The sequence below is a fragment of the Penicillium maclennaniae genome (assembly GCF_028827695.1).
Source record: "Penicillium maclennaniae strain IBT 15551 chromosome Unknown utg000001l:1.0-3280838.0:1.0-3283122.0, whole genome shotgun sequence".
NCBI classification, from domain to species: Eukaryota; Fungi; Ascomycota; class Eurotiomycetes; order Eurotiales; family Aspergillaceae; genus Penicillium; species Penicillium maclennaniae.
The window spans coordinates 1778425-1805572 of NW_026623213.1; the positions used below are offsets into that span (position 1 = coordinate 1778425).

Sequence of the window (27148 nt, forward strand, 5' to 3'; positions counted from 1 at the left end):
ATGCCTATTCTACACTACAGCTATTTGCTTAGGTACCCTGTAGATTGATTTTAAAATACCTTTTCGTCTTGTAGAAATTCGGCTCGAAGCAGGACTTTGAAATCAGAGAAAAAGAACTCGTATTTCCATCGACTATAACTAAATAGCATCAGACCTCGGTTGGCTCGTTCCAACGGGCTCGGACAAAAAATTATAGGAATGGCTATGACTCTTTATGACAAGGAAAGGTATAACAGCGAGCATTTTATTTAGAGGGAAGACACGATGAAATTTTGAATGGGCAAAGAAAAAGAGGTTTTCAAAAAGAGCTTTGCTAAAGTGAAAACATTCCTGGCCAAGGGCAAAAACATCGGATGGAAATCAGAGGATTGTGAAAGAATCCAAGAAATGAAGATGAAGTCTGACATTATGCTCTGAAATGTACCCAGTCACAAGCAAAGGGAGGATCAAGCAAGTACAGTCTCGAAATCAACCGAGCAAATCGAATGCTGAGCCGCCCTGCTTCTGCTGGGACTGGGGCGCTGAGGCACCGCCAGAGGCAGCGGGGGCGCCCCAAATTCCGGCGCTGGCCTTCTCCTTGGCCATGCTGGCGAGGTTAGGACCCTTGTTTGCGTTGCTGTTGGACTTTTGGATGCCGGCGCTGGCGCTGGCAGTGGACCAGAGGGAACCAAAGGCGTCACCAGCTGGTTTCTTGGCGGCTGTGTTGGCGGCGGGCTTGTTTGCGGTAACTGGGGAGGCCGTGGATGAGACCGAAGACGTAGCAGCGTGCGAGGAGAAGGGCGCAGGGTTAGTATTCACGCTGGTGAAGTAATTGGGTGTGGCGGCTTGGTAGCCGGAGGGCTTAGGGGCCATAGGCTGCTGCATCTGCATGGAGGAGTACTGAGACACGGGCGAGGTCATTGAGCTGGTAGATGGGGTGGGAGTGGCCGATGTGAAACCGACAATGCCATTGATATTGTTGCCTTGCGAGGCCGACACGGGTACAGGGGCCACAAATTGGGTGCTGGAGTTTGTGCTGCCGTGGGATGCGGGAGGCGCAATGCCGAATTGGTTTGAAGCTGGCGCGGAAGGTGCCGGTGTGGCGGACTGGAAGTCGTCGAACTCATCATCGTCGACCGGTGTCGAGTTCAGCATATTCAATGCGCTGCCAGCGGGTTGCTTACCAGCAGAGGTGGATGTGGCAACGGGCTCATCGTCACCAAAATCGAAGAGGTCGGCTACAGGCGCAGGCGCGGGTGCAGGCTCCGGCTTCTTAGGTTCGCTCTTTGCGCTAGACGCTGGCTGACGCCGCGGTGCGCTCGTTTCTCCATCGTCGTACTCGTCATATTCGTCGTAGAGGTCACTTTGGCGGCTGGTGGTGGTGTCTTGGAAGTCACCACCACCACTGGCTCCGCCAAAGCCTCCGCCGTCACCATAAACGCCGCCACTGTATCCGCCGTATCCCATGCTATCGCTTCCGAAGCCACTGTAACGGCCGGAGGAGCTAGAAGAAATTCCCCCAACACCCATACCGCCCTCGAATCCACCGAACTTGTTCCGATTAGCCTTGGCTTTTTTGCGCTCGTTGCGGATCTGGTCGACATCGCCCAATAGCTTCACCAGCTCTGAGGATCGGTTGCGGACGTTGATACCCTGATCTTTGCCGTTCTGATCAATGTAGTGGAATTGCCGAAGCATCCGCAAAAGCGACATGTGAGACCGCGCGTCGTCGACTACCCGCTCGGATCCATTTTTGACGAGGAATTCAAGAAGCTGCAGACTCTGTTGTTCGCAAAAGAAGCCCGTGTTAGTATGACTGGATTCCGGTGATCGTAGAGCAAGATTAAAGCGCAACCCTCCCTTACCTTGTAAATCTGGCGCCACTCTTCTGCGGCCTTATCGGTGAAACGCTTGTAGATCAGAGGCATGATCTCATTGAGCAATTGGCTATTGGGTAATAGTATGAGTATGTGCGCGTTCGATCGAGGTTGGGACAGAAGCGTTACTGACTAGCTGTGTGTTCCATTGGCAATGTCCTGCATCAAGGTGGTTGAGGCCCCCCAAGGTTCATTGTTTGTCGCTTCCCGGACCTAATCCGCGAGAGTCAGCGTTGAGTCATGTTTCTGGGTTATTTTGTATCCTAGGATTGTCTTCCGAAAGGCGATTGTGTTGCGCATCGAGTCGTGGTTGGGTACGAACCTTGGATTCCATCTCGGTATAGTTCATGACGGCTATGACGGAGCGGTCAGCGGGTTTCCGGGGTTCGCGAAACAAACGCAAGTCGCCTGAGATTGCAGTACAGATCAACATGGGAAATCATAACGTACCATTTTGCACCTTGCGAACACCAGCCTTGAGGTCATACAAGGTCAGGTTGCTGACCTGATTTTGAAGTTTGGAGAAGTCCATGGCGAGGGGTGGACTGTTGTCAGGCGGAAGGGGACGTAATGCGGAACAGGAGGAATGCGATTCGATACCACGCAGCTCAGGCGATTGAAATTCAAGGACAATAAAGCGAAGCCCGCCGGGGTTGCGGTGTCAGAGGAGAGTTGTCCTTGGAGGGGGAAGTTGACCGGTTTCCAGCTGGCCGATTCCCATGCGCCACGCAGTCACGTGGCAACCCCTGACCCCGGCGACGGTATACTTCACTCCTTCGCCACCAAAGCCTACAAAATCTACAAGATGTATGAAGCTGACATTAATCATATTGTGTACATTTCATTTCGGGAACTCGTATAAACCGAGACGTTATCGCTATCCAAAAATCCTTAAAACAAATACCCTAGGTATCTAAACAGAGAAGTAAAACAGGAAAAGCGTTGAAAAATAATACTACGAATGCCCACCCAAATCATCCCTTCGTCATTCCATGAACATAAAACTCACTCATTGTAGAACTTCTTCATGATCAAATGCAAGAACAGGTTCACATTCACGCGCATCTGACCCTCGAAAAAGTCCATGAACTGTGTGTTGTTGAACTGCGCTTGGAGCAAGTCATCCAAGGGGATCTGCGCATTGGCACCGGGCACCATCATGTTGCCACTGCTACCGTCAAGTGTGAACACTCCAACTTCGTTACTGGAGATAGTCAGGTCCACGCGATCCCACTGGCGCTCAGAGTAGCCCTTCCAAGCAACCAAGACACCTCGGTCGGCCAGAGTGCGAGCAGAGTACTTGTAGGACCCAAACTTGAACACTTTCCCAGATTTCTGAAGCTCTCTTTGGTGATCCCATTGCTTGGTGAAAGGCATCAGGAATCGCTTCTTGCCTTTCTTGTTCTGGAGTGTGATCATGGCCTGTTCAATATAGTCGTTGTAGGTCTTGAGCTGCTGGTCCAGATAGAGGGCTTGGTCATTGAGACGGGTGGATGTGAGACGTGCGCCTTCCAGCTCACGCTCTCGTTGAATACGCCGGCGGTGCTTTGTGCGAATGTCGATAGCAATCGCATTCAGGAGGTCCTGGTAATGGTTGTGTCGAGAGATCTTGCCAGCCTGCTCCAGACGAAGAATGTTCTCGAGAGCAGTGCTCTTGAGCTCGGAGTAGGTCATTGAGCCAATGTCAACCAAACTGCTAGCCTCGCCGTAAGCGCCACGTCGAGGGTTATTGGTGTGCAGCTCCTCCCGAACCAAGGTCTGCCACCTTGCCTCATCTTCATCGTTAGGCAATTTGACCATGATGTCCATAAGGTTGGCACCGGTCTGGACACGTATAATGTAAAGGATGCATCGCTTGGTCTCCATGAAGAGTGCCTTGATTTCGGCCTCTGGGTCTGTAGTATGATTAGCGCATGTTGACGAATGACAAGAATCCAAGCCGATGTTCTTACCTTCCATCTGGGCTAATTTCGGGTTCAGCGTAAGATTGATCTCAGTAGTGCTGACGCCCATCAGTTCGCTCTCGTTACGCTTCACATTGCCAAGCTCTCGGACAAATTGCTTGAGAATGTCATCGGGGTTCGGGCACATGAACTCGATCTCTGAGGCCACGAGTTGATGAATGGAGAAGATGTCGGACATCTTAATATACAATGTCGGTTTGGCCTTGGCGTAAAGATCATTGAACTCATCGATGTCAAAGTAGGACTCTGCATCTTGGACGGAGATCACTGCCTCAAGTTAGCACGTCGAATAATTCAATACAAGAAGTAGGTAGGACAAAACGTACCTTGGCCCCAGATGCGGCCTAGCCGTTGTATTGACTCGCCGATATAGGAGTTGAGAGGTTGAAGGTAGACATTCTCCGCCCCAAAGAGTCTTCCGGAAGCGACCTGCGCAACCACCTTAGCGATCTCGCTGAGATTTCTCTTTTGTTCCTGCGTCAAGCCGCGATCCACAACGCCATATTTCTCTGGCTCGAGCATTGCAGGTTGGAAATAATTCTTCCAGAGCCAATGGCCGACGGTTTGCAGTATAAATCCTGGGTCCTCATCCGCGAAACGTGCGATGAGATTGTCATACATTTGCTGGGCAAGATATCTGGTCCCGAAAGGCATCCGGTAGAGGAAATCTTCGAAGGCTGTGAAGAACTGATCGGCAAGGTCGCGCAGATCTTGCAAATGTTGGATGAAAGTCTCGCGAGTTTCGGGATCTCTGATCGCTTCTTCCCGGGGAAGGTCTGCGGGGCGACGGCTACGTTGACCCGTGTGGAGCTCTTCATTGTTGATAGAAGATCGGTAGATCTGGATCGGGTCACTCTCGAGATCAAGGTCGGGGTTTGCAATAATGGACTCTTTCACCATGGTGCCCATAACATCGCGCATAAACTTTCGGTCTCGGGGTGACTTTGCGTATGAACCAAACAGCTTGTTCCAGAAGGAAGTAGAGCGCAGATACTCGGGAAAGGAGGCAAAGTTCTCAATGTCCTCCTTGGCCGAGCGAGCGATGAGTTTGACAAGGTAGTATTCTTCACGTCTTTTTTGCGAGTATCCGAAAAGACCCATGATCAGGAGCCTGATTCTCTCATACTCCTTATCTGAGGTGTTGATCTCGCGAAGTCGACGGAACAGGCGGGCTAGATATTGGGATTGTGTCTGAAGGAGGAAGAAGAATACTTGATACTGGTCCAGCTTTCTTCTTGACGTCTTGTTCAACGCCTTAAGATCATATGGATCCTTCGAGGAGATTTCGGTGTTGGACAGCAAGTTGCCAATGTGTCCTCCAAAATGCTTTTGGTGCTTGACAACTTCATCAAGCGTGATCTTGTTCTTGACAAGGAGGGCAATCTTAATATCCAGCTGGCTGATATACTGCTCCGCCTCCTCATTTTGTCGGACTTGTTGGACCACGACTTTTCGCAAGCGCTCAAACTCGATCTCTTCATCAAAGTCAAAGTCGCTGTCGTTGAGGAGATGTACGAAGCCTTTAACGGTTCCAACAGGCGGGTTCTTGCCGCTGGTCAAACTCTTATAAGCCTGACCTTGAATGCGGCCTCTGATGACACTCTGAGCCTTGATCACCTTCTCCATATTCTCGTTGTAGTAACGGCGTCTCTCCTCGAAGCGGTTGCGAATGACCATGCCCCTGATGCGGGCTTGGATATCAGTAATGATGTCCTCATCCTCTTCAAGGTCAGCCAACATGTTGCCAACCTCGACTCGAACAAGCATAGCGCGAGCCAATGCTTGGAGCTTCGCAGCATCCTCTTCATGTTCTTCCAGCCGGGAAAGAATGCTGCCAACTTCAATTCGGCAGATGGCTGCACGAGCAAGAGCTTGGAGATCCACAATGGAAAGTTCTTCTTTCTGCAGAGCTTGTTGGTCGGCATCCAGGTCCTTACGCAGAAGGGTAGCCCGAGCCCTTGACTGCAAGTCCAAGATTATACTCTCTTGATCTGCTAACGCTGCTCGTTGTGACTCCAGGGCTTGTCTCATAGCCTTACCCCTGACCATTCCCTGTAGGTCAGTCACAGCTGGCGTATGCAGGGCCAGCTCAGAACGAAGAGCTGAGTAATCGTTCCTGGAGGCGGCACCTCGGATGAACGCTTGTAATTGACTACATCCATTTTCGGTGGATTTGAGGGCGTTCATGAGCTGTGATTGCTGCTTTCTGGCCGCTAGAGCCCTAGTAAAGGACTGCAGTGATGTGATAGCAGAGACATCTTTGCTCAGGGAGTTTTTTATTTGGAGAATGGTTTGGCGAGCGAAATTTCCTCTTATCACTGCCTGCAGTGACTTCACAGGGTTGCTGGCTTCTTCAACGGCTTGCGATTGCACATTCCTTTGTTTTCGATGCAAAGCACCTCGGATTGCTGCTTGCAGTGACCTCACAGGGCCGCTGACTTCTTCGAGGGCCTGTGATTGCAAGCTTCTGTGCTTTCTGTGCAGAGCACCTCGGATTGCTGCTTGCAGTGACCTCACAGGGCCGCTGACTTCTTCGAGGGCCTGTGATTGCAAGCTTCTGTGCTTTCTGTGCAGAGCACCTCGGATTGCTGCTTGCAGTGACCTCACAGGGCCGCTGACTTCTTCGAGGGCCTGTGATTGCAAGCTTCTGTGCTTTCTGTGCAGAGCACCTCGGATTGCTGCTTGCAGTGACCTCACAGGACCGCTGGCTTCTTCGAGGGCCTGTGATTGCAAGCTTCTGTGCTTTCTGTGCAGAGCACCTCGGATTGCTGCCTGCAGACTCAAAACATCGTTTTCGACATGATGCGTTTCTTCGTACTGGTCGGTGACATTCTTGCGCCTGAGGGCGCCTCGGATGGCAGCTTGGAATTGCTTGATTCCATGCTCTTCCTTGTGAATGCGGGATTGCAAAGTGCGTGTTCGAGCTCGCGCCTTCGAGGCGCGGATAAGGCTTTGCAACTCGAGAATATCGCATTCTTGGGCTTTTCGCCATTGCATCTCTCCTTTCTGGCGATGCCGTGCGATAAATCCGCGGCTGGCTGCCTGGAGCTGGACTGCAAACTGGCGCATGCTGAGTCGATATGAGCTTATTTGCCGTGCCCAGTCTCCACGCAAGCGCGATTGCAACTCAATGAGCAGAGGCTCGAAGTCCCAAAGATCATTCATCGTGTTCCCGAGCTTCAAGCGCATCATCGCTCCCTTTATTTGAGCCTGGAAATCTCCAATTGAATCTTCATTTTCATGAAGCTCCCGATCAATACGTTCCTCCTCTGATTCGACTGGTTCCGGTTCAGGCTCAGGCTCTGCGCCGAAGTTTGCAGCCATGCCCGCAAAGCTCGGCATGCTAACGCCTGCTTTGTCAAGGCCTTTCTGGGTTTTCTCGAGTTCATGGTGCTCGAACTCAAGTTGGCCGACCAAGTTGCCCATGCGGAAGTCGAGCATTCCATTTTTAAAGAGCAGCCAGGACAAGGCGTGAATGCAGTGGATGACCTTGGGTATGTTCTTTTTCTCGTAAAGATCAATCAGCTCGAATCGGAACAGTTCGGGCAACTGAGCCTCATCGAGGAAGCGGAAAAAGAGAGCGATGTTATCTGAATGGCGGTATTGAAGTTTGGGGTTGCGAAAGATGCGCAGAGGCCGATCTGGGTACATAGCCTGAACCACCTCCGCGAGAGTAACACCATCCCGCAAACCCTCCTCCAGCTGAACAATCGGAGGAATCTGCTTATCGATCACCTGCTCGATCCACTCTTTGGCTTCGCCAATATGGCACAAGTACTCGTAGGCTTGCAAAAATTGACGTTGCTGATCCATCCAGTTACCTGCCGCCCATGAGGACACTTTGGGCTTCTCTGGCGACCGGGCACCACTTCTTCCAGCAACCGAGTCCGCGCGCTTCAAACGTCGCCGCCCTTGTAGGCCAATGACCGTTGGGGTTGTCGTGCCGAACTTGAAGTCCTCTGTCTCGCCAGACTGAGCGATTTTGGAAAGAGTTCTTAGGTGACCCGTTGCTGATTTTTGGAAAGTTTCGAGTTCGGGTGCAGATAGAGCGGTAGTCAGCGGTGGGGGGGCGAGGGCTGTTGGAGAGTGTCTTTTGTGGTGATGAGGAGAGCGGCGTCGCCGGGGTTGGAGTCGAGGACCAGTTTCGAGGCGAGGCAGCAATGGGAGGTGTTTGAGGCTCAAGTGCAGGCGGCGATATGTAGCGAGGCGACTTATTCTCCTTGAAGTGGACATGATGAGATTCGGGGGTAGTGGGCCGATTTGACTTGCTGTATTGGTGATCATCCACGGTGTTGCTACGCGAGTGCCGATATCCGCCAGTCTTGGGAGCAGACAGGGTATTGTTCGGTGCCTGTTGCAAAGGTCGTAGGGATCGACGAATGTTCTCATATGTCGACCCAGCATTTGCCCAGTTTCCTTGTCCGGCCGCGTCCATGGTTAGGGTGCTAGCTTCGCTCTTTCCTCGGTGATGGCCTAGGTTGCTCTGAATCGACGCATTGGATGAGATCGTGCTTGTTCGACTCGGAGCAAATGAGCTGGACGCAACCGAATATGTGGAGGAGTTTGTGGACGCGGTTGAGCCGTTCCGTAATGGGCTGGATGACTGCGCCGGCAGATCCGTATGGGCCCGCTTGAACGATGGAAATTGAGTCGACATTACCATTCCCGTCGCGGCGAGGTTGCGAAATTCGGAGAGAGATGCTCGTTCTCGATTGAACGCATCCCTGCTTTACAAGCAGAGGCGGAGGATTCTGATTCGGTCCGAGCTTCGAAAGACTGAGCTTGTTATTTCGGGTCAGCGCTTGGAATGTGAAATCCGGTGAGCACGCACGGAGTTATTGATAAATCAGATGATAGGTCGACAAATGCGAAATGCTAAAACTCGATAAGATGAAGGTGAAGGTGTGCGGCTCCAGCAGGACCCTCCGAAGATGGGACTCTTGTTGACAGTGGGGGACGGTAGGAGCGAACCGGGATCTTCCCCACTTCTGGACATAAACAAACCTCCCAATCGAGTTTGGCGGCGATCGCCGATCATCAATCACGGTCACGTGTTCACTCGCCCAGGTAGACACGAAATCTCGAATTTTCGAGATATGAACTAGCTATGATGACTCATATTTTTTCAATCTCCCTTTCGTCAATTGGCATTCTATGGTGAGATGGTGTAGTGGAATTGTCACACAGGGAGGATACCGGCATTCTCGGTAGGTGTTGCTGAGATCCATTCGGCAGGTTTGAGGATTCCGTAGCCCCGTGCGACCATCACATTTAACCGGGCTCTACCGTCCTCAGACCCGTTAAGAGTTTGTACCCTTCACTCAGTAAATCAGTGCACTGTATCTTCGTGAAATTAAGAAGTTGTTTCTTTCGACGACATGGCTGAGATACCTGTTTCGCAAATGCCTTTTGCCGACCTTTCGAACACAATCTCGGGAGATTTACTTAAACTTGGTTGGCTCTTTGCAAGCTGCCCCGGCCCTAGTGCAATGCATTGTGAGCTCTTGGTGTAGGCAAGCAGATTTGATTGCGTCTTATGGTCTCGTGCCGTGGGCTTCTCCGTCAGTCTGATTTTTTCCTTACTGCACCATTCCGGAATAGAAACATTTATATTGTCGAGTCGGATGTACTGTGACCACGCCACCATTATGTATTGAGGAAGTGCACGGATGAGACCAAGGCTAATTCCCATATTGAGATGAAAATGGGATAAGACAAAGTACCCATATGTATACCAAATGCCCGAGAGCTACACCGGGGGTTTCCATGAACCGTGGTACGCGATTTCTAAACATTGCCGATTGAACCGTCGACCCCGCCAACCTGGGGAATAACGCGAGAATGGTGACATTACTCCAACCGCCATTTCCACTTCTCACTCTCGAACAACCACAACCTTGGAATCCTTAAGTTGCAATCATGGCGACGCTTGAAACCCAACCGCGCTATCTCTACAAAATTATTGCCTCTAGTGCGCCCATTCGCGAGCCCATCCCCGAGCGCCTGCCGGTCAGCGAGCTCGACCGAGATTCCGGATTTGTCCACCTCTCGATGGCGCACCAGGTGCCCAACACATTAAAGACATTTTTTAAAGATGAGCCGGTCGTGTATATCTTGCGCATCGAGTATGGGCGAGTTGTACAAGATATTCGCTGGGAGTCGCCCGACGCGAAGGTGTGCGGGCCCCGGCCCGGTGAGGGTTTGTTCCCGGTAGGTCATACAGCTACGCCAACCATGCAATAGAAGAGTGTACCGCTAAACGACCTGAAGCACTTATATAATGGACTGAGGTTGGGGAAAGAGGAGGTGGAGAGCATCGCGATATGGCAGAATGAGGATGGTTGGGACAAGGCTTTAGACGGGGCGGAACCATGGCTATTGTACTAATCAGAGGTGCTTAGATGCGTTCGGTTCATCACGAAAGACACACTTACGAATCAATGACTAGGAGAGTCGACATTTGAGTACCAGACATGAGTCACATGAGTGAAAACTGCTAGTAGTATTCTTAAGCAGCCTCAACATGCAATGATCAATGATACTGCCCTGCGAAGCTCGTCTCTCAGCTTGCTTATCTACTTTAGGGACCAGGAGCGAAACAACATGAATAGAAAAGACTGAATTTGCATCCATAACAGCTTGGCCAATGGAGCAAAATGGTCGACGGCCAGAGATTGTCTCAATTCTGTTGCCGTCAGGTTGCTGTCGCGCTTTATTGGCTCGTAAGCAGCAAGTCCTTCCACGTGAAGAGAAAAGGACCCTGAATGAGAGGATATCTTCCATTCATAGATAGAATGTCTGTGTGAAAACAACATGACTCGCTATGGTTTTCGTAGCAAAGGATTTGAACTCTAGTTCCAACAATTGTTTGAATGTCCAGAAATTTTGTGGGGGCAGCATATATTTCTTCAGAAGATGTTCCCCTCACATCATAACGCAGTCTTGATGACCACTGGCTTTGTTAAACACCTACTTTGGAAATGAAAATGAATAGCCGACTCTCTACCTCACCTGCCGTCTTCACCTCAGGCACCTAAAATAACCTCTAAGCCCGAGTCATCATTGCTAAGCAGCTCTGCCTCACCGCCCGAGCAACTCTCGTTTATCCAGCCAATCCATGCCCCGAACGGTGAAAAAAAAGATCAAAGGACGGTACGCTACTCTCGATCAGGTAAAGTGCCATCCGGCTGGCCGTGCGCGGAAAAGAAAAGCTGGAAGTCTTCGTCGAACTTTTTCTTTTCTTTTCTTTTCTTTGGGAAAGCTGGTCTCTCTCCATCAACAGATTGTTTCCTCCCTGTTGATTGACTCTCGATTGCCTTTATACCCCATCTCTTTCCGGCATCAGAGATCCCCTCTTTTTCATAATTATGCCTATCACCGACAAGGAGGCCGCGCCCGGTGCCGCCATGAAGGCTGAGATCGAGGACTACTCCAAGGCTCTCGAGATCGTGAAGACCTATACTACCCAGGATGGCCTGGATGTTGACACTCTTCTCGACTCCGACAAGCACGGTGCTCTGACCTACAACGATTTCCTGGTCCTGCCCGGTTACATTGGTAAGGCGATCTCACTTGGGAATGATACGAGGCCATCTTAATAACATCCCGATACAGGCTTCCCTGCCTCTGATGTTTCTCTTGATACCCCTGTGACCAAGCGTATTTCGCTGAAGGCTCCCCTTCTGTCGTCCCCCATGGACACCGTCACCGAGCACAACATGGCTATTCACATGGCCCTGCTCGGTGGTCTTGGTGTCATTCACCACAACTGTGCCCCCGAGGACCAGGCCGAGATGGTCCGCAAGGTAAAGAGATATGAGAACGGTTTCATCCTGGATCCAGTCGTCCTCTCTCCCAAGTGCTCTGTTGGCGAGGTCAAGGAGCTGAAGGCCAAGTGGGGCTTCGGTGGCTTCCCTGTCACTGGTAAGTCGATCACCATGCTTTCTTCCGTTTTATCCCAGAACCACCTTTGCATGATGATCCATCATCTTTCTATATAACTTTCGTTCCACTGGAGCAACGAGAGTTGCGCTGTAGAGAACCGATTCTCAACTGATCGCACTCCTATCACATTTCTTGTTCACCCAATGATTTCCTAGCATGAATGCTAATCAGCTGTCATGCAACAGAGAATGGAACCCTCAAATCCAAGCTTATTGGTATGGTCACCTCCCGTGACATCCAGTTCCACCGTGACCTCAACGACCCCGTCACTGAGATTATGTCAACTGACCTGGTCACTGCTCCGGCTGGTACCACCCTGGCCGAGGCCAACGAGGTTCTCCGTCAGTCCAAGAAGGGCAAGCTCCCTATCGTCGACGAGACGGGCAACATTGTCTCCCTGCTTTCTCGCTCGGACTTGATGAAGAACCTTCACTACCCCCTGGCTTCCAAGCTCCCCGACTCCAAGCAGCTCATCTGTGCTGCCGCCATTGGTACCCGTGAGGAGGACAAGCACCGTCTCAAGCTGCTTGTTGATGCGGGTCTTGACATTGTCGTCCTGGACTCTAGCAACGGTAGCTCCATGTTCATGGTTGACATGGTCAAGTACATTAAGCAGACCTTCCCCGAGATCGACGTTATCGGTGGTAACGTCGTCACCCGTGAGCAGGCTGCTATTCTGATCGCCGCTGGTGTCGATGGCCTGAGAATTGGCATGGGCAGTGGTAGTGCTTGCATCACCCAGGAGGTCATGGCTGTCGGTCGTCCCCAGGCCGCCGCCGTTCGCAGCGTCTCCTCTTTCGCCGCTCGCTTCGGTGTTCCTTGTATTGCCGACGGTGGTATCCAGAACGTTGGCCATATTGTCAAGGGTCTAGCCCTCGGTGCCAGCACTGTTATGATGGGTGGTCTGCTTGCCGGTACCACTGAGTCTCCCGGCGAGTACTTCGTTTCCAACGAGGGTCAGCTCGTCAAGGCCTACCGTGGTATGGGCAGTATTGCTGCCATGGAGGACAAGAAGGCAGCTGCTGGTGCTAAGGACAACAAGGCTAGCAACGCTGGTACCGCTCGTTACTTCTCTGAGAAGTCCAACGTCCTGGTTGCCCAGGGTGTTGCTGGCTCCGTCCTCGACCGTGGCTCCGTCACCAAATTCATCCCTTACCTCGTGACCGGTGTTCAGCACTCTCTGCAGGACATGGGTGTTCGCAGCCTCGACGATTTGCACGCCGGTGTCAACAACGGCTCCGTTCGCTTCGAGATGCGTTCCGCCAGCGCTATGGCCGAGGGCAATGTCCACGGTCTTCACAGCTACGACAAGAAGCTTTACGCGTAAGAGCTAAGCTTCTTTGAACTATGGACGTTCCCGCTGTGAATATGATTGGGGATTCTCCGCACGAAGATATGGTGAAAATAAAAAATGGGGTACGATATGGGTAGGAGTTATGACTTGAGGAGTTACACTTTTCAATTAATGAGCATACTGTTCCGAACACCATCTGTGCATTTGTAGATGACTCAAGTAGACGAAGTAAAAGCACATGGCGCGGCTATCGGCAAGCCCGAAAGCGGCCAAGGCTGATGCGGGGTACATGGATCTGCCTAGGCTCTCGGGACTTGTCCATGACTATAACCACGGGTAGTCACACAGTTTTGGGCAATGTCTGCCATTTTATCTGAACGCCTGTGTCCTCGTTTGTTATTATCTGGATTGGCCAGAAGGACTCCTTTCAACCCGAGGACCCAGAATAATCGGTCATCACTTAGCATTGCGCGCTTGAAGGCTTTACCGACGCCAGATACCCGAGCTTCAGTCAGGAATTATTCATTCGATTCAACCCCAGCGCCAGCAGCCCAGCCCGCCAAAATGCCCCAAGCAAAACAAGACGGCAGCAAGAACAAGATACCGGCTGTGCCTCGACCCAGTTCAAGGTAAGTTTGTGCATGTATTGATTCACGCCCTAGCTGCATATAGCCGGTGATTCAGCTTCAGGGGTACCCTCGGCATCACGATACCGGCCCTACCTCAATGACTACATTAAAGTCTTGCTGACCAACAATATAGTGTGATTCTGGTATCTCCACAGAATGAGATCCTTCTTCTTCACCGTGTACAGACATCTAGCTCCTTTGCATCGGCTCATGTGTTCCCGGGTGGGAACCTTTCGAGCCAGGATGGACCACTCCCACCAGCTGGAGAGCATGCCGTGCATGAGGACTCTCCTGCTTACCGATGTGGAGCTATTCGGGAGCTTTTCGAAGAAAGTGGGATTCTCCTTGCCAAAGACCGGGATTCTGGAAAGATGCTGGTCGTTGATGAAGAGACCCGGGAGCAAGGCAGACGACTTATTCACCAGAACAAAATTTCCTTCGCAGACTGGTTGAAGCAGCAGCATATTAATGCCGAGCCAGATATTGGTTAGCATGCCCTTTCTTGGTGGGCTTTCTCGAGATTGATGTTTGAAACAGATCAATTGATCCCATTCACGCATTGGATCACGCCGACCAATGTTCCGAAGCGTTATACGACACAAATGTATCTCTACTTTATGCCATTGCCAATAAACCTGGATAAGGAGCTGCTCAAGGAGCTCCCCCGCGAGGGTGAACGGGACGAGATTCAAGTCCCGACTAGCGATGGCGGTATCGAGGTTACAGAGGCGCAATTCCTCCCAGCTTCGGAGTGGCTTCGTCGCGCAAGAAGCGCAGAGATCATTCTCTTCCCACCGCAATTCTTGCTTCTACATCTGATATCAGGCTTCCTCGACCAGGAACCCCGATCGAGCGTGCCCGTGGAGGAATTAGAGACACGCCGAGCGGCATTGGTCAAGTTCGTACACTCCGGCTCACCAGCTTGGACTGACAAGTTCATATCGCCTAAAATGCTCAAGATGACCGAAGACGGCCGGGCGGTCCTGGCTCTGGATGAACCTGGGCCCGAGTTAAAGGGGTCTGGAAAACGTGGTGAGTCGGATCGGGTTGTCCTTGTGAGGTTTAAAAAGGGTAGTGCGAGAGAGGTCAACGTTGCCTGGAAGAAGGATGCTCTAAAAGAGGGAAGAGAAGGTCACAGTAATCTTTAGATAATATAGAGGCTCCATCCATGTCAATCCACAGCATTTTCGCATACTTAAATGGAAGTCTCCACATAGACCGTATTGCCACAGCCCGCCATGGCGGTAAACGATAAGGCCACGCTTACCGCCTTTGTACCACGCGAGCCCTCGACAATAGATCACATGACCCACACAAATCATTTGGGTCTTTGAATTTACGGGCCACTAAAAAACCCTCCACCTCCAACCTCACCGTCGCCCGTCAAAACCTCTTACACCAAATCCGCCAAAATGGAGAACGAGAAGGGAGAGATCGTCGATCTGTATGTGCCTGAGTTCCTTCGCCCTTCAACAATCCGCCTGGTGTCCTGAGCCTGGCTGTTCGCAATCGCAATCCACAATCTGCAATCCAAGATTTTCGAAGCACCAAGAGATGGATAACCGGAGTCGATCGCAAATGGATGGGATGGCGATCAGTCCACAGAACTCCTGCGATGTCGTTTCGAACAGCCAGGCCCTTCGACACCAACAGAATTGGACGGAAACATTTCAACGTTGAAAATTAATCCATGAGAAAAAACTAACACATTCCTCCCCCTCGACAGCTACGTGCCCCGCAAGTGCAGCGCCACCAACCGCATCATCAAGGCCAACGACCACGCCTCTGTCCAGATCTCCGTCGGCAAGGTTGACGAGAACGGCCGCTACACCGGCGAGAACCACACCTACGCCATGTGCGGTTTCATCCGTGCCCGCGGTGAGAGCGACGACTCCCTCAACCGTCTCGCTCAGCGTGACGGTTACCTCAAGAACGTGTGGGCCGCCTCCAGCCAGCGGTAAATTATTACCTGCCTGTGATGTGGTTTACATTGGGGTGATGACGGGTTGATATGATGGTGAGACCAATTCTTCTCTTTCTGTTCTTGAGCATGGTATTAATATGCAATAGATGAACTAGGGCTCAATGGTCCAGGTTCAGGGATTGGTTGACGAAGTTGGGGAAAAAAAAATAGGAGGAGGGGTCCTAACATAGTCACCTTCGGCCTAGATTTCTTCTTTTTTTGCCTTAGGAGAAACCCTGTTTTCCTACTGTCTATCTATCATGAAATGGAATCGATGACTTGATGGGTCCGGTTTTCTCCAAAGCCTGTTCACATCCTCCACGCATTCGCGATAGATTTTTCTAGTGAGGGTTCTTCCTTCTCGCAACCTCCCAGCGGCCATGAACAACAAAAAGCCAAAAATGGAATGCCCAAAAATTTGAAAGAAGAATTTCCTTCCTCTTTTCCTTCATTTTCTTTCCTTCATTTTCTTTCTCTGGTTTGCAATCGGCACATCAAGGCTTCCTCGCACCAGCGGAGTCGAAAGCCGGATCGTTGACGCGGTCTGTGTTTATGAACTCTGCGTTCCATGAGCGAGGGGGTAGAAAAAGCACATCCAGCCGAAAATTATTCTTTTCAAACTCGCCTACTGATGAGCCACTGTTGCTGAGATCCATGCACTGGGGCACAGATACGGGTGGGACATCTCTCATAGACTGTGTAGAACAATCTTGCGTAGGGTAACTGAATGACAACGAACTCACTGCCTCATCCTCATCTTCTAAGAACCTTCTCTCCTCTACGACCCATGCTTGTGTCCTGTTCTCGGAGCATTTGTACTGGTTGATTTGTGTGAAATCTCATTGAATTTTCGATTCATTACTCCTCATGAATCGTATGCTATACGTGGTCTTCTACATGGACTCGTGATTCGAGTGAAGTGCCCGGCACGCACACATCCCAGGACCTCCACAAGCAAGACACAATTGATAAAAACAGTTTTGCTCTATTGACAATTCATGCAACCCACATCTATCGAGGTAAGGAAGCGAATTTTTCTTATTCCTTTTCCAGACGCACGGCCGGGTTGCTCTCGATGAAGTTCAGGTCGACTTTGTGGCCGAGGAGCTCACGGATGTTGCTGACGGCGTATCTATGAAGCCAGTTAGTTGATTGATCTGAAAATTTGACATCCGATAGCACTTACTTGATCATAGTAGGACGCTCCAGACTCAGACCCCAGCCGTAGACTCGCATGTCCTTGGGGATACCCATGGACTCCAGCATCTCAGGCCGGAACATACCACTGTTACCAATCTCGACCCATTTGCCCAAACCCTCGTGGTAGCCAAAGATCTCCATACTAGGCTCGGTGTAGGGGTTGTAAGCAGGCTTGAAGCGGAGCTGGTGAATGCCCATCTTGGCAAAGAAGACCTCCATAAAGCCAATCAGACCACCCAGGGTCAAGCCGAAGTCGGCAATGACACCCTCAATCTGGTGGAACTCAGCCAAGTGAGTAGCATCGACGGCCTCGTTACGGAAGACACGGTCAATACTGAAGAAGCGGGCCGGCCGCGGGTTAGCCGCGAGCTTGTGCAGCATGTACGCCGAGATGGAGGTCGTGTGCGTGCGGAGAACCAGGCGCAGGGACTCATCAGGGTTCCAGGGGTAGCGGTATCCAATGGAGCCAAATTTGCCTTTCTCGTGGACCTCGTGGACGTTGTCCCAGTATTGCTTGTAGTCGAGAGCCTGGGCCTTGGTCGCATCAGAGGCAGTGGGCATAACGGCCTTGCTAAGGTGAGTATCGTCGGGGGGGGTCCTCGCGGGGGGGGATCAGCCTTGAGAGGATCGGCGATGTAGAAGGTATCTTGAAGGTCACGGGCAGGGTGTTGCTGGGGTACGAAGAGGGCATCGAAGTTCCAGAAACCAGTCTCCACGAAGCGGTTGGTGGGCATTTCCTCGAAACCCATCTCGAAGAAGATGTTTCGGAACTCCGCCCGCACCCTGTTCAGGGGGTGTAGAGCGCCGGCAGGCGTAGGAGCACCCTTGGCGTTGAAGTTGTAGGGCTTGAACTGGGTGTTCTTCCAGGAGCCGCTGGCGAGCATCTCAGCGGTGAGATCTGTCTCCTCCTTGGCGATCTCGCGGGCATACTTGGGACCCTTGGTGATAACGAAAGAGAATTCCTTGGATAGGGTAACCAACTTCCTGCGCTTGAGATCGGCAAGTACCTTGGAGTCGTCGCAAGATTTGGTCTTCTGAATGGCGAGCAGCTGCTCGCGGGTCTCATCGACAATTGACTCCTTTGTCGCACGCAGCAAGTCGTTATCCTTCTTGATCCAGCCGCGCTTGAAGGCATTACCCTGGCCAACCTTGGCGTTGTCCTTGCCCACAATTCCGGGTAAGTCGGTGATCTTCAGACCGTCCAAGGCCTTGACCACAGCATCGAAGACTCTGGCCTCGTGAGAGCCATTGGCAGCAATACTTTCGCCCTCAGGGGTGAGAGTAACAATATCCTTCTCCTTGGTCTCATACTCGACCATCGACCGGGATAACAGGCGGTCCAGCGCACTTTTGACGTTCAATGAGGGGTGGGAGGGGAAGGCTTCGTGAGAGAGGATGGGCGCATCGGACGCGAACAGGGCGTCCAAAATCGGGGTCGTCAAGTCGGACGCCATGGCTGCAGCCGTTTCCTGCAGGGAATTTGGCGGGTGAACAAAACGTGGGGGGGGGGTTATCGGTCTGGTGTCCACCAAAATTACGGATGACTCTTTTCCAATATCCCGGGCGGTGAGCCGGAGAGACCAAATATTTACTGCCTCAGGCGCATCATCTTTCGACCCCGCCTATATCTGCCTCAGTGCCTCATTACCTTGCCTCACTGCCCTATGTACTTTTCGTGGCGTGTGATAATAATACGAAACCAGCCACGTCAAGGGGTCTGACACAGCCTCAGTAATCCCGCTCTCCTGTTTTGAGCCTCTTAACGGTCGCTCGCAGCTCGAAAATTCGACCTCTTTTTACACTGGTGCCAACTCCATACTTACTTCCACAGCCCTAACTGCCCGACTAGTCGTGAATTTCACATTCACTGCATATATTACTGACTGTGGCCAGTTTTTCAAAGCGTGGTGGCTATCTATGCGCCCGCTACTATACGTCTGCACGTCGTGTTATCGAGGCTTGTGCGCTAGGGCTTTGCTAGCCGTGTTCTGTCTAACCCGTGAAGCTCAAGTACATGGCACCATGGAATCACGACCCATGATACTTGAGTAAAGTCTATTCTCAAAGCAGGTAGTGTGGACCAGAACTCGGGTGTATCCCACATTAGGGGGGACACATCTCAGGCACAGGAGATCCCGTCCCCCCTGAACTCTTGACCACGTTCTGTGATACCAATCGCCACAGGACGGGGGCGCTAATTAAGACAGACCTTAGCCACATAAAATTTCTTTAGCGAAGTGGAATCCTAAGCGTGGATCTGTGGCACGAAATGCTCCCGAGACAACGAACCTCCGATGCGCACTCTGAGTGGACGAGACTAAGGTCCGCTGGGACCACTTTGGAGTCCACCCAGAACCACGCCGGGAATTGCAGTCGTGATACAGTACTGCAATTCGGCTAGGAAGTCAACTCCGTGATTAATATGTTGACATTTGAAACAACGCATCCGGGAACTTACAGGCTAATGATCGCCACTAGTACGGTCGATCATCGAAACCCTGGTGAATCGCGGGCTAAAGGGAGATGAAACAATCATGGCATCCGTCAGAGCCCCGAGAGCCCTGGATGTCCTGAAGCCTTATCCTCAAGCATCCTGGTCTTAATTCGAACTCTATCAAAGTCCGTGCACAGGAGACTTAGGGTTCATAAATTAGAGAATAGAAGCATGAACAAGAAAAAGTGAAAGACGAGAATAGAAATGCAGTGCAAGCGACACTAAATCTTCGGGTGGGTGCGATTCCCATCGAGTCGAGCGTATCTAAGGGCACAGAAAAAAAAAACAGTAGTTCGGCATCACCGCCCCTATCGAAATCCTTCCACCTCTTACCCCCTCTTTCCTCCAGGGTTTGGATCTTCATTCCCTTCTTTTCCTCCTCTTGCAGTTGCTGTTCAAGTTGGGATTTCTCCCCGCAAAAGAAGCCACGCTTACATAACTCCCTTGTTGGGCGCTTCATCCCCCCTTCTCCATTTCTCTAAGCTCCTCTGTCAACCCCGAGCCGGGACTTGGATCTATCATCTCGTCTCGTTTCTTTCTTGCTATCCATGTCGCCCTAGACCCCCCAAGCCGCTCATTTGTGTTAGGAACCCGGTACGTAGTCCCCTCTCTCCGTCTCCCATCGTTCTCGACTCCCTTTTTCCCCGACCTACCGTCCACTTGAGAGGTCCTCGGTCAACTTACGCAGCTGCCAAAGCTTCCACCCTTCTTTGGCCCTTTCTTGCGTCCTGTATGTTCGTTTACTAACCTGCCCAGGGCACGATGGCTGATGAGACTCTCCTGGCCGCAACGGCCCTGTTGCAGTCTCTCGCCAGAGACGAGCCCACTGCCGGCTCCTCTTCACCTCCTTTTGATTTCCAATTTCCTTCGAGTAATGGCACGAAATTCTCCCAACTACCCGGAGAACCCACCCCTGCAAAGGCCTCCTTCGAAGCCGAGTTGGAGGCCTTGGTGCGGCGCGTGCATCATCTGGAATTCCAAGCTGTCAGTCATCACAAATTCCCCGACAACCCCCAGCAGGCCACTGCTTCTGCTTTCGGATCCAACGAGAAGGACCCTGATTTCTTGTGGACCTTTGGGCTCGATCGCTTGTCGTCCGGTCAAGGTTCTGACTCTTATTGCCTTCCACAGCAGCAAAAACTGAATCAACCCGATCGGCGGCAGCGGACCCCTTCCGGTCCCGAAGAGCCTCCGGCTGCGGATCTTGACGACGACGAAACCGACGAGGAGGACGAGAATGGTGCTCGCACCCGCATCGTTCGTGAGGAGGATATCAGCATCCTTAGAAACCATGTTCAGAAGCAGGCCGAAGAGATAAGCTTCCAAAAGGACATTATTGCGCAGGTTCGCGATGAGTTGCAGAAGCAGGAAGAGCACACTCGCCGTGCTTTGACCAAGGTCGAAAACGAAGACGTCGTTCTTCTCGAACGTGAACTACGCAAGCATCAACAGGCCAACGAGGCTTTCCAAAAAGCCCTCCGAGAGATTGGGGGTATCATTACCCAAGTCGCCAACGGAGACCTTTCCATGAAGGTCCAGATTCACCCCCTAGAGATGGACCCCGAAATTGCCACTTTCAAACGTACAATCAACACTATGATGGACCAACTGCAAGTTTTCGGTAGCGAAGTGTCTCGAGTCGCCCGTGAGGTCGGAACCGAAGGTATACTAGGTGGACAAGCTCAGATCACCGGTGTCCACGGTATTTGGAAAGAACTTACAGAAAATGTGAACATTATGGCCAAGAACTTGACGGATCAGGTGCGAGAAATCGCGGCTGTCACTACTGCTGTAGCCCATGGTGATCTCAGTCAGAAGATTGAAAGCCGTGCTCAGGGTGAAATTCTGGAATTGCAACAAACCATTAATACCATGGTGGACCAACTTCGAACATTCGCGACCGAGGTAACGAGAGTCGCGCGCGACGTCGGTACAGAAGGTGTACTAGGTGGACAAGCCCAAATCGAAGGGGTACAAGGCATGTGGAACGAACTCACAGTCAATGTTAACGCCATGGCCAACAATCTCACCACGCAAGTGCGTGATATCGCTACGGTCACGAAAGCTGTCGCCAAGGGTGATCTCACGCAGAAGGTGCAAGCCAACTGCCGTGGAGAAATTGCAGAGCTTAAGAACATTATCAATTCCATGGTGGACCAATTGCGGCAATTCGCACAGGAAGTCACTAAGATTGCCAAGGAGGTCGGTACCGATGGTGTACTGGGAGGTCAAGCTACGGTGAATGATGTTGAAGGCACCTGGAAAGATTTGACAGAAAACGTCAACCGAATGGCCAACAATCTGACCACTCAGGTGCGAGAGATTGCCGATGTCACCACCGCTGTCGCCAAGGGTGATTTGACCAAGAAGGTTACTGCCAACGTCCAGGGTGAAATACTAGATCTCAAGAGCACTATCAACGGCATGGTGGATCGACTGAATACCTTCGCCTTCGAAGTCAGCAAAGTCGCTCGAGAGGTCGGTACAGACGGTACCCTTGGTGGTCAGGCCAAGGTCGACAATGTGGAAGGAAAATGGAAGGATCTTACCGACAACGTCAATACTATGGCTCAAAATTTGACATCTCAGGTGCGAAGTATCTCCGATGTCACGCAGGCTATTGCCAAGGGTGATCTCAGCAAGAAGATTGAAGTGCACGCTCAGGGAGAAATTCTTACGCTCAAAGTCACTATTAACCACATGGTGGGTCGACTTGCCAAATTCGCAACCGAACTCAAGAAGGTCGCTCGCGATGTCGGTGTCGATGGAAAGATGGGTGGGCAAGCCAATGTTGAAGGCATTGCAGGAACTTGGAAAGAAATCACCGAGGACGTCAACACGATGGCCGAAAATCTTACGTCTCAGGTGCGAGCATTCGGTGAGATTACTGATGCAGCGACCGACGGCGATTTCACCAAGCTTATTACCGTCAATGCTTCCGGAGAAATGGACGAGTTGAAACGCAAGATCAACAAAATGGTTTCCAATTTGAGAGACAGTATTCAGCGAAACACTGCCGCCAGGGAGGCTGCCGAACTTGCCAACCGTACCAAATCTGAGTTCTTAGCCAACATGTCGCACGAAATCCGAACACCAATGAACGGTATCATCGGCATGACGCAGCTTACGTTGGATACGGATGACTTAAAGCCGTACACGCGTGAGATGTTGAACGTTGTGCACAACTTAGCGAACAGTCTCCTCACGATTATCGACGATATTCTCGATATTTCGAAGATCGAAGCGAATCGGATGGTGATCGAAAGCATTCCCTTCACTGTGCGGGGCACCGTCTTTAACGCCCTTAAGACCTTAGCTGTCAAGGCGAACGAGAAGTTCCTCAGCTTGACATATCAGGTAGATAACACTGTACCTGATTATGTTATTGGTGATCCGTTCCGTCTGCGCCAGATTATCCTGAACTTGGTTGGCAACGCCATTAAGTTTACCGAGCACGGCGAAGTCAAACTCACGATCCGAAAGTCCGATCGGGAGCAATGCACTACCAATGAGTACGCTTTCGAATTCTCTGTCTCGGACACTGGTATCGGTATTGAGGAAGACAAGTTAGACTTGATCTTCGACACCTTCCAGCAAGCCGATGGCTCTACCACCAGGAGGTTTGGTGGTACCGGTCTTGGTCTTTCCATCTCCAAGCGTCTGGTCAACCTGATGGGTGGTGACGTCTGGGTCACCTCGGAGTACGGCCACGGCAGTACCTTCCACTTCACCTGCGTGGTCAAGCTTGCAGACCAGTCCTTGACTGTCATCTCATCTCAGCTCATGCCATATCGAAACCACCGAGTTCTCTTCATTGACAAGGGTCAGAACGGAGTTCAAGCTTCTAATGTCTTGAAAATGCTCAAGCAGATTGACTTGGAGCCTTTGGTTGTCAGGAATGAGGAGCACGTTCCTCCGCCTGAAATCCAGGATCCTTCTGGAAAGGAATCTGGTCATGCCTACGACGTCATCATTGTTGACTCGGTAGATACAGCTCGCATTCTCCGTACATTCGATGAGTTCAAGTATATTCCTATCGTCCTTGTCTGTCCTCTGGTTTGTGTCAGTCTAAAGTCCGCTTTGGACCTCGGTATAAGTTCATATATGACTACACCGTGTCAGCCCATCGACCTTGGTAATGGTATGCTCCCTGCTTTGGAGGGCAGATCAACCCCCATCACCACCGACAACTCTCGCTCCTTCGACATTCTCCTTGCTGAAGACAACGACGTGAATCAACAACTTGCGATGAAGATACTCCAGAAGCACAATCACAACGTCTTCGTTGTTGGCAATGGCTTGGAAGCTGTGGAGGCTGTTAAGAAGCGTCGCTACGATGTGATCCTCATGGACGTTCAAATGCCCGTCATGGGCGGATTTGAAGCCACTGGGAAGATTCGCGAGTATGAACGGGAGAGCGGACTACAGCGCACCCCAATCATTGCGCTCACCGCCCACGCCATGCTTGGAGATCGTGAGAAGTGCATCCAGGCTCAGATGGACGAGTACTTGTCGAAGCCGCTTAAGCAGAATCAGATGATGCAGACAATCCTCAAGTGCGCAACGCTTGGTGGCTCGCTGTTGGAGAAGAGCAAGGAGTCTCGAATTTCCAGTAGTGGAGAAATGCATCCTATCCACTCCTCTGTCTCCTCGAACGACCAGAATCAGCAGCAACAACGCTCGCAAAAACTGCAAACGTTGCCGCCGTCGCGTCCTGTTGTGGACACCCGGGCAATCACAACCTCTGGCCCTATCACCCGTGGAAGTGTTGTCAGTCCTGGTCCCGCCGAGGACAGAGACGAAGAGATGATCGATGATCGGGTACGTTAACAAGTATGTGGTAAAGGATTTTCTTGCAGATCCCATGAACTAACCAATCTTTTTGTTCTTACTAGGTATTACTGCGATCCAACAGTACTTGAGCTCATCTGCGTGAATGTTTTTTCTTCGCCATGCAGAATTCCAAATGGTTTCGATGTAGCCGTTGATACCCTGTCCATATGAGGCTCGAGGTCGAGAGCCTCGGCCATTTTCTGATTTCACATTCTACATGCTCATACCCACCTACTTCATCGTCGCCATTGTTGAACCCCAATTCATACTACATTCCATCGTTGCATTCATTTATTACTTTCCAAGGTGTTGTTGGCGCATCTTCTGATTGATAGGGCTCGGGTTCTGTCCAGCAGTCTGGGTGACTACTGGAGGGGGAGTTTGCAATTCAGAGGGGTGCTTTGTTTCCGCCCCCCGGGGGATTCCATTGTCATGTTTGCCATCTATTCTCTCGCTTACAACCAGCCGCGGAACCTTTTCTTGCATTCTTTCTATATTTTGTACTGTATTTAGTTGCTTCTCACTTCCTGCTCTAGCCTTCTGCGGTGCGAGCCAGAGAGCGCCATGGTTCCGAGGTTTCTCCTTCTACTGAGCCATTTTTGGTGGCTCAAGGTCTTTTCTAACCTGTTTGTCTCCAGGCGATATCATCATCTCTCGTTTCTTGAGACCGGAATGCACGACTCCTGTGATTACATTCTTCCCCCAAAAGTAGCGCATTTAGAATGAAGCTCTGTCGCGCCTTTGAAACTGAAAGCGTGTATTATCTTCTCACTGAGGCCCCGCTGCTGGACTCAAGCCTCCAGAACCTCTAGTGCTTTCTGTGACTGCGCTAGCATACTCCAATGCGATGATCAAACGTCCTCAATGGCCAAATCACTATCACATGGTACCGTAGCTTCCACCATGCTCGCAGAAGTCGCAAAGTCTTCTAATGCCCTAAGTAAGACCGTCGGACATTTGACAACAGTCCCATCTTCTTCACTCCCGGGGAAAAACATGAGAAAACACTTTGGCCACAAACTTCTGACACCCCGTTGTCTGTCAATTATTAGTATCGAACCTCGACGGATGAAACACGTATCCTAGATGGTCTCCGGGTTCCATACCACGCACACTCATTCGCATAATGCTCCATCTTCTCATTGTGCCTCGTTCTTCAACACAATAGCCTGACACATGGTACAAAGAAGACAAGACCTTCGACAATATTCCAGAAGTATAAGCAATTTGAATATCGGTTCCCTTCAACCCACCAGCAAGATTACAAATAATAATTAGCCATGATCCTCTCAGACTTTCCATTTTACCACAGATGTCCTTACCAGACTACCAGCGAACAAACGATTCCACTTAATGGAAGCGAACCCGATTCTTGAAACGAGGGAATGACCTAACATCTGTAGTTGTCGTCTCCTTCGAGGTACTCGTCATGTTCAGAGCAGCGAGCGTCGAGGTCAAGGTCGAGGTCGAGGTCGAGTTATGGAAGCTAGTCGTATTGGTAAACACCGCAGTCCTATTTCCAAAGGTGACGCTCACTATAGCTCGTCGAACGATGCCAGCAGTGATGGATGCCCGCGCACTAGTGATCGCGGCCGCAGATGGGCTACTCAGACTAGAACGTAGATTTGGAGCTACGGTCGAGGTCGGAAGTGTCAGCAATGTGCTGACCACTGGTGTCGATGATATGCGGAATAGTGGTGTCGAACTTCGGGTCGTTGGTCCCAGGGGTGGCTGGGTGGACGGTCGGATGGATAGTCTGCTGATTGACCTGCTTGAAGTCTCGAGCCGGGAGCTCAAGAGAGGGGTCGACAAGACAACAGTCGATGAAGATGGGGTACGTCCGGCCGAGAATGAGAATGGGCGTTCGGTAAACGCGCGACTTGTAGCCACTGCCGAGGATGGACAGCTTATGCTCGTCGCCGTGACAGTCGATGTGACAGTCGTGGTAGCTGTAGTCTGAGGACAAGCGGCACACAAAGCGCTCGCCAGTGGACATACAGAGGATGGACTGCTCAGGATAATGCTGCTTGGGCTACCGCCGATACCAGAGATTCCTGCTCCCGATCCAGGCCCATTCCCAGTGCCAGAGCAGAAATAGGTGTCTCTTTTGTATTTTCCGGTTCCTCCATATGCTGGCCCCAAGGTAGTTGTCTGCGTCTCATCCGCAAGCATGGAGCTCAATAAAGTTGCATAGTGGCGCTTCTCCATTTCGGCTCGCTCGTGGAGGTGAGTAAGTTCCTCACGTCTATCGATATGGACAAGATCTGGACCGTCTTGGTCTTGGTCATAGGCGTGGTCTTGACGATCTTGTAAATTGGCGGTATTATCAGCGCCAACCAGGAGGCTATGGAACAGCAGCAGGAAAGTCGCCAGCAAGGCGAAGCCTTTTTTCGTATACATGGTGAAGGGTCGTATCAGATGCGAGCGAAGGCAATTCAGAACCCCCAGATCTAGCCGTTAGGCGGGTTTTGTTCAAAGCGATGATATGGATGGCCGTTCGAGATAATTAGAATAGATGACGAGGTGCCGAGCAGAAGGACTTGGTGGGCAGAACAGGAACCAAAACTACAATGGAAACATTCAACCACCAGACTAATGCGAATGGGGAAGCCCGGTATTCACCGGATGGCAAGCGAACATGTCAAGCACGAAACTAGCTAGGACCGGAAAGGGAGCAAGACCCTGTCATATGTAGCGGCCGAGAGGGGAATTTATGACAAGTGATGAATGTTCGATGTCATCGAAGTGCTTCTTTGGGAATCGGAAGTTATGTCCATTGCATCCTCGTTAGACTTTATGGACTGGCCAGCCCTATCTTGACGTCCAGGGTCAACAGTAATTCCACCGTCCTCTTCGGAATAGTCCGGTTGTCTGGTGACATGGATAAGGAATCCCGGTACCATCATCGTGACTGTTCAGTTACATAGAATTGGGCTCCTGTCGGATATTTCATGCGCTTGGATTCTTTTGT

General features: G+C 51.2%; 9 protein-coding genes across 9 annotated transcripts; 5 read left to right on the forward strand and 4 right to left on the reverse strand.

The window, feature by feature from the left end:
- Window positions 1-468: 468 nt before the first annotated feature.
- On the reverse strand, window positions 469-2388 carry N7477_000694 (uncharacterized protein; the record flags this gene model as incomplete). Its single annotated transcript, XM_056962357.1, has 5 exons — window positions 469-1761; window positions 1845-1926; window positions 1990-2069; window positions 2179-2264; window positions 2307-2388. 5 exons carry the CDS (start codon window positions 2386-2388, stop codon window positions 469-471), a joined length of 1623 nt encoding a protein of 540 aa, XP_056827360.1.
- Window positions 2389-2861: 473 nt separating this feature from the next.
- N7477_000695 (putative Ras GTPase activating protein) lies at window positions 2862-8477 on the reverse strand (the record flags this gene model as incomplete). The annotated part of the gene is made up of 4 exons (XM_056962358.1): window positions 2862-3751; window positions 3809-4087; window positions 4147-7779; window positions 7832-8477. The coding sequence occupies 4 exons, from the start codon at window positions 8475-8477 to the stop codon at window positions 2862-2864; spliced, it is 5448 nt and encodes a 1815-aa protein (XP_056827361.1).
- Window positions 8478-9739: 1262 nt separating this feature from the next.
- Window positions 9740-10207, forward strand: N7477_000696 (DUF952 domain-containing protein; the record flags this gene model as incomplete). Its single annotated transcript, XM_056962359.1, has 2 exons — window positions 9740-10030; window positions 10091-10207. 2 exons carry the CDS (start codon window positions 9740-9742, stop codon window positions 10205-10207), a joined length of 408 nt encoding a protein of 135 aa, XP_056827362.1.
- A 980-nt stretch (window positions 10208-11187) lies between these two features.
- N7477_000697 (putative IMP dehydrogenase) lies at window positions 11188-13091 on the forward strand (the record flags this gene model as incomplete). The annotated part of the gene is made up of 3 exons (XM_056962360.1): window positions 11188-11377; window positions 11435-11743; window positions 11950-13091. 3 exons carry the CDS (start codon window positions 11188-11190, stop codon window positions 13089-13091), a joined length of 1641 nt encoding a protein of 546 aa, XP_056827363.1.
- A 531-nt stretch (window positions 13092-13622) lies between these two features.
- Window positions 13623-14835, forward strand: N7477_000698 (NUDIX hydrolase; the record flags this gene model as incomplete). The annotated part of the gene is made up of 3 exons (XM_056962361.1): window positions 13623-13687; window positions 13821-14173; window positions 14225-14835. The coding sequence occupies 3 exons, from the start codon at window positions 13623-13625 to the stop codon at window positions 14833-14835; spliced, it is 1029 nt and encodes a 342-aa protein (XP_056827364.1).
- Window positions 14836-15099: 264 nt separating this feature from the next.
- rps21 (40S ribosomal protein eS21) lies at window positions 15100-15648 on the forward strand (the record flags this gene model as incomplete). Its single annotated transcript, XM_056962362.1, has 2 exons — window positions 15100-15131; window positions 15414-15648. 2 exons carry the CDS (start codon window positions 15100-15102, stop codon window positions 15646-15648), a joined length of 267 nt encoding a protein of 88 aa, XP_056827365.1.
- Window positions 15649-16688: 1040 nt separating this feature from the next.
- On the reverse strand, window positions 16689-18304 carry N7477_000700 (phenylalanine--tRNA ligase subunit alpha; the record flags this gene model as incomplete). Its single annotated transcript, XM_056962363.1, has 3 exons — window positions 16689-16782; window positions 16837-17417; window positions 17468-18304. 3 exons carry the CDS (start codon window positions 18302-18304, stop codon window positions 16689-16691), a joined length of 1512 nt encoding a protein of 503 aa, XP_056827366.1.
- Window positions 18305-20106: 1802 nt separating this feature from the next.
- tcsC (putative two-component osmosensing histidine kinase (Bos1)) lies at window positions 20107-24280 on the forward strand (the record flags this gene model as incomplete). Its single annotated transcript, XM_056962364.1, has 2 exons — window positions 20107-24165; window positions 24260-24280. 2 exons carry the CDS (start codon window positions 20107-20109, stop codon window positions 24278-24280), a joined length of 4080 nt encoding a protein of 1359 aa, XP_056827367.1.
- Window positions 24281-25527: 1247 nt separating this feature from the next.
- N7477_000702 (uncharacterized protein) lies at window positions 25528-26577 on the reverse strand (the record flags this gene model as incomplete). Its single annotated transcript, XM_056962365.1, has 1 exon — window positions 25528-26577. The coding sequence occupies one exon, from the start codon at window positions 26575-26577 to the stop codon at window positions 25528-25530; it is 1050 nt and encodes a 349-aa protein (XP_056827368.1).
- Between the last annotated feature and the right edge of the window lie 571 nt (window positions 26578-27148).